At 34.3% G+C, this 4,389-nt stretch overlaps 1 protein-coding gene across 1 annotated transcript in view; it reads left to right on the top strand.

Annotated features, from left to right (window-relative positions):
• LOC107585781 (mutS protein homolog 5-like) overlaps window positions 1-858 on the top strand; it is a 32,954-nt gene extending 32,096 nt beyond the window's left edge. Inside the window, exon 22 of the mRNA XM_016272929.1 lies at window positions 808-858. Within this exon, the coding sequence (XP_016128415.1) occupies window positions 808-858 (51 nt within the window). The remainder of the gene's footprint in view (window positions 1-807) is intronic.
• Window positions 859-4,389: the final 3,531 nt, after the last annotated feature.

The following is a 4,389-nucleotide window of genomic DNA, read 5'->3' as shown; positions in this document are numbered from 1 at the left end:
CTTAAGTGATTTTAGCAAATGGCTGCAATATAACAAAGAGTGAAAAATTGAAGGGGGTCTGAATACTTTCCGTACCCACTGTATATATATATAGAGGTGGATAGATATAGATATATATATATATATATATATATATATATATATATATATATATGATTAGTGACCTAGAAATGTAGCATAATCTTAAATATTTCTTAATCATTTTGTCATATTTTCTCCGCCTTTTTTCTGAATTAGTCCATTTTACTTTGTTTATTTACAGGTTAAAATAAAATAAATAATAATAAATTATGAATAATAATAAAGTACTAAGGTTGGACACAACAAAAATTATTTTCCAAATCAATTGGTTTTACTTTGTTCATTTACAGGTTAAAATATAAAGAAAATCCTAGAGGTCTCAGACTTCTGGACGGTACTTGTACTTCGCTGCTGATCTGAAAGAACATACTTTTGAATAAGTTTGCATTACAGGTGGACAACAAATAGATGATGAGGGTGAATAAATAATGAGGTTTTTGAGATTTTTGTTCAACCATCCCTTTAACATCTATATTTTTCAATTATATTTCTCTGAAATATTAGCTCCTCCTCATATGTAGTGCAAGGGGTAATATTGGCATGCAAAAAAAAAGCATGCAGGAAAATCCTTGGCATACTATATTCACCATACTATGAATTGGGACGCTATTTCTATCCTCTCATGCATGTAGGATGTAAAAAATTAGGATGCAGTGCCGGTCCAGATATCTTTTACTGCTTAATAATACACTAATAATGATTGTGAATGTGTTCTGTTGTGTCCAGGTGCGGTCCTTTGGCCAGGTGGCGGGATGCGTATCTCATGCATATGAATGAGTCTGTTTAAACGGGATGAATATTTTTACCACATCGTTTCGGCCCTGACGGCACGCAGCTTGGATTTATTGTAAGGGAATTCTGTCTCCCCGAAAAACAACAACCGAAAACAATGCCGGAGAAAAGATGCCAATCACAACGTCCAACAGGAGTTGAGCGAGACAGAAAGAAAGATTGCAGACGGGGTCGAGTGTATTCAGGTATGTGTTTGTGTGCGTGACCCTTGAGCTCGCAGGTCTATTCGAGTCCAACCTTTTTGGCGCAAGGATAAAATTGGATCTTATTTGAATACGCCCACTGGGGAGCACAAGCCCACGTTTGCTCAGGTGTTTCATGAATGTAATTTAGTGTTTCAGAGAACATCCAACTGTGCGGAGGAGATGGCAGCCCCAGCTTAGCATGCTCGCGCCGAGGAATTGGCACCTCGTCTAAATGACACGGAAGTCTTGAATGATAAACAGGATGCAGGCGTTGTGTCGCTGCAAAACTCTGCTGTTTGGCAGCTCGGATTTGGCAGAGCCCAATTCCAATATGTTTCTCATCTGTCTCATCTCATCTGAGCGGAGAGAGAAAAGGAGACGGGCCGGGAGAGGGAGAGATGAGGTGCAGGTGTTGAGGAATAAGATCTGAGATGAGATTCTCAAAGGTCACAACCTGTATATCAACTCCACTCGCAGATACATTGAGACACCAAGCTCAGCCACTCACCCCGGCTGCCCTTCTCTATCCGCTGGAATCCACCGCTCAGGTCAGGCGAAATGAGAATGGGAGAGCGAAATCGAGTATGTGTGTGTATGCTGGTCTTCTGAAATGAGAAGGCAAAATCCCCTCTCTTTAGTCCAATGGAAATTAATTTTTCATTTGATGATTACACAGTTTCCAAGTAGAAAGCACACAGAGTATAATTTTACCTTGCACATGGGACTATCGGGCGAGTAACCAGTGCCATATTTATTTAAAAAATGATACTATTAATATATTACTTATTAAAACCAACCAATCTTCAAAAAATAACTATAAGAATGCTGTGCCAAACTGCTTAGCACAGGTTTTTATGTACGTTTTGGATCATTAGTCATCAAATCCTCTGTAAACACCGCAAGGGTAATGGGGGTCACGGTTATGGAGGTGTAGCTTTAATTTAGTTGAGAGCTCGTTAAAATCACTCACTGTGCATTTTGATACAAAAGCAACCAAAAGGGATGAAGTTGGCTTGTTTTAACCATTCTGAAAGATTTGCTGACTAGTTGGTCAATATGAATTTTAGATCGAATTTTTAATTTTAGACGGTGATTGTGCATAATGCAGAATTAATATCAGCTTCAAATGATCAGGTTTTGATGACTGCTGAATTTATGAAGTTCTATGCAAAATAATAAAATATTATAATGAAAATAAGGATTAAACCAGGCAAAATACACCTCATAAAAGTTTGAAATAAAGAATAAAATATGAAATAACAATTATTTTATTTACTTTGAATCAGGGTTATTGCAGTTAACTAAAAACAAAATAATGTTTTGTTAAATTAAAAAATATTTTTTTTGTTAAAAAATGTAAAAAAATTTTGTTATAAAATAATAATTGTTAAAAATAATAATAAAAAAAATATTAATAAAAATTATAAAAGAAGAAAACAGTCTTGTCTATTTTATTACATAAAAAAATATTTTTTTGATTTGAAAAAGATTGATGCAATTATTTATGTTTGTTTTGACATTTGAATGTCTTTAAACTGCAATTCAGTAAGTTTCTCTCCCTGTCTTCTCAATGTTTTCAGTTTTTTTCTTTTCCTGTGGCCAATTCAATTCAACATCCAACTCATTGTGATCACAGCCACAGCTCATGTTCAGAATGTTCCGCAAGCCTGCTATGTGCAGAACAAAGCAAATAACATCTCTGTGCCTCTGCTTTGTGCGTACATGCTAAGAGTTCATGTCAACATCAATACTACATGCATATATCATGAGCTGACATTTACACAGCATACGTGAGTGGGCAGAACCAGCAGTGTTTCATAGCTGGGGGAAATATGAGGTGTCTGACTGCTTTGCAGTGCTTATTATGACCTTTGGAGGCCGGGTTCAGTCTTCTATTGCTCCAGACGACAGGTTTAGACCTGACCTTTAACCAACCGCTGCCTTCCCATCACAAATATCGGCTGGAGCATCATCTATTTGTTGTCCACTGGTCTTTATGATGTGGCATTATCTTCTTGTAAAGAATGTCCCAATACTAAGTAATTTACATTTATGCAGTTGGCAGATGGTTTGATCCAAAGCAACATAAATTGCATTCACGCTATAGTATACATTTCTATTAAATTCACACATTGCCAGGAAAGTCTGGCTTTATTCTATTGGTCACACTCTATTTTAAGGTCCAATTCTAGCTATTAACAAACCATTAACTACGACTTTTGCCTCAATAAACTTCAAATGTGCTGCTTATTAATAGTTAGGAAGGTAGTTGTTAAGTTTAGGTATTAAGTAGTATTAGGGATGCAGAACATGAGCTTTATAAGTACTAATAAATAGCCAATATGTTAATAATAGGCATGCTTATAAGAAGCTAGTTAATTGTGAGAATTGGTCCATATACTAAAGTTGTACCATTCTATTTACATATTTTGTCGTATTTGCCCTATTACATTATAGTGTTGGTCTTCCAGATGTGCTCAAAACTATTTAGGCTAAATTTAAAATGTACAACTTTAAATTGCATATATAAAATTTCCATCCATTTGGATTACATAGTTTTTAACAAGTTTAATATTTTAAAAACACAGGTTTATATACTTATCATTAATAAATACGTTTAGATTTTTCCCCCCATAAAATCAAACATATGCAAATAGTTAATAATAAACTATTACATGCTTTTTTGAATTCAGAACTCTTACCTGTTTCATTTATGTATTACTGACAAATATGCATCACATTCAGATTATTAGTTTGTTAAAACTGTATAATGCAAATGGAAGGGAATCTGATATGTAACAGACTCATTGCAAGTTATCGCAAACGCTTGATTGCAGTTGTTGCTGCTAAGGGTGGCCCAACCAGTTATTAGGTTTAGGGGGCAAACACTTTTTCACACAGGGCCATGTAGTTTTGGATTTAGTTTTCCCTTGGATTTTGTTTTCCCTTAAACCCTTAAAAACCTTCATTTAAAAACTGCACGTTGTGTTTATTTGTGTTATATTTTACTAATATTTAAATTGGTTTGATGATCTGAAATATTAAAGTGTGACAAACATGCAAAAAAATAAGAAATCAGGAAGGGGGCCAACACTTTTTCACACCACTGTATGTATACAATATATATGCTATATATATATATATATATACAATTAATGGCCACGTTTTGAGTATTTTTTTGATTGAAGAGAAATGTAAAACCTACTAAAACAGCAACTAAATTTTGTTTTGTTTAATTGTTTACAAAAAATATTCAAACTAAAATATTAGACTTTTATTTTGAAGTGTGTCTTTTTATTATAGTCTTTTAGTTTATTTGACTGCTGGTTTT

The sequence above is a fragment of the Sinocyclocheilus grahami genome, unplaced genomic scaffold (assembly GCF_001515645.1).
Source record: "Sinocyclocheilus grahami isolate Dianchi unplaced genomic scaffold, SAMN03320097.WGS_v1.1 scaffold74.1, whole genome shotgun sequence".
NCBI classification, from domain to species: domain Eukaryota; kingdom Metazoa; phylum Chordata; class Actinopteri; order Cypriniformes; family Cyprinidae; genus Sinocyclocheilus; species Sinocyclocheilus grahami.
Note: the sequence above shows the minus strand (reverse complement) of the source record. Positions and strands in the feature narration are given on the sequence as shown.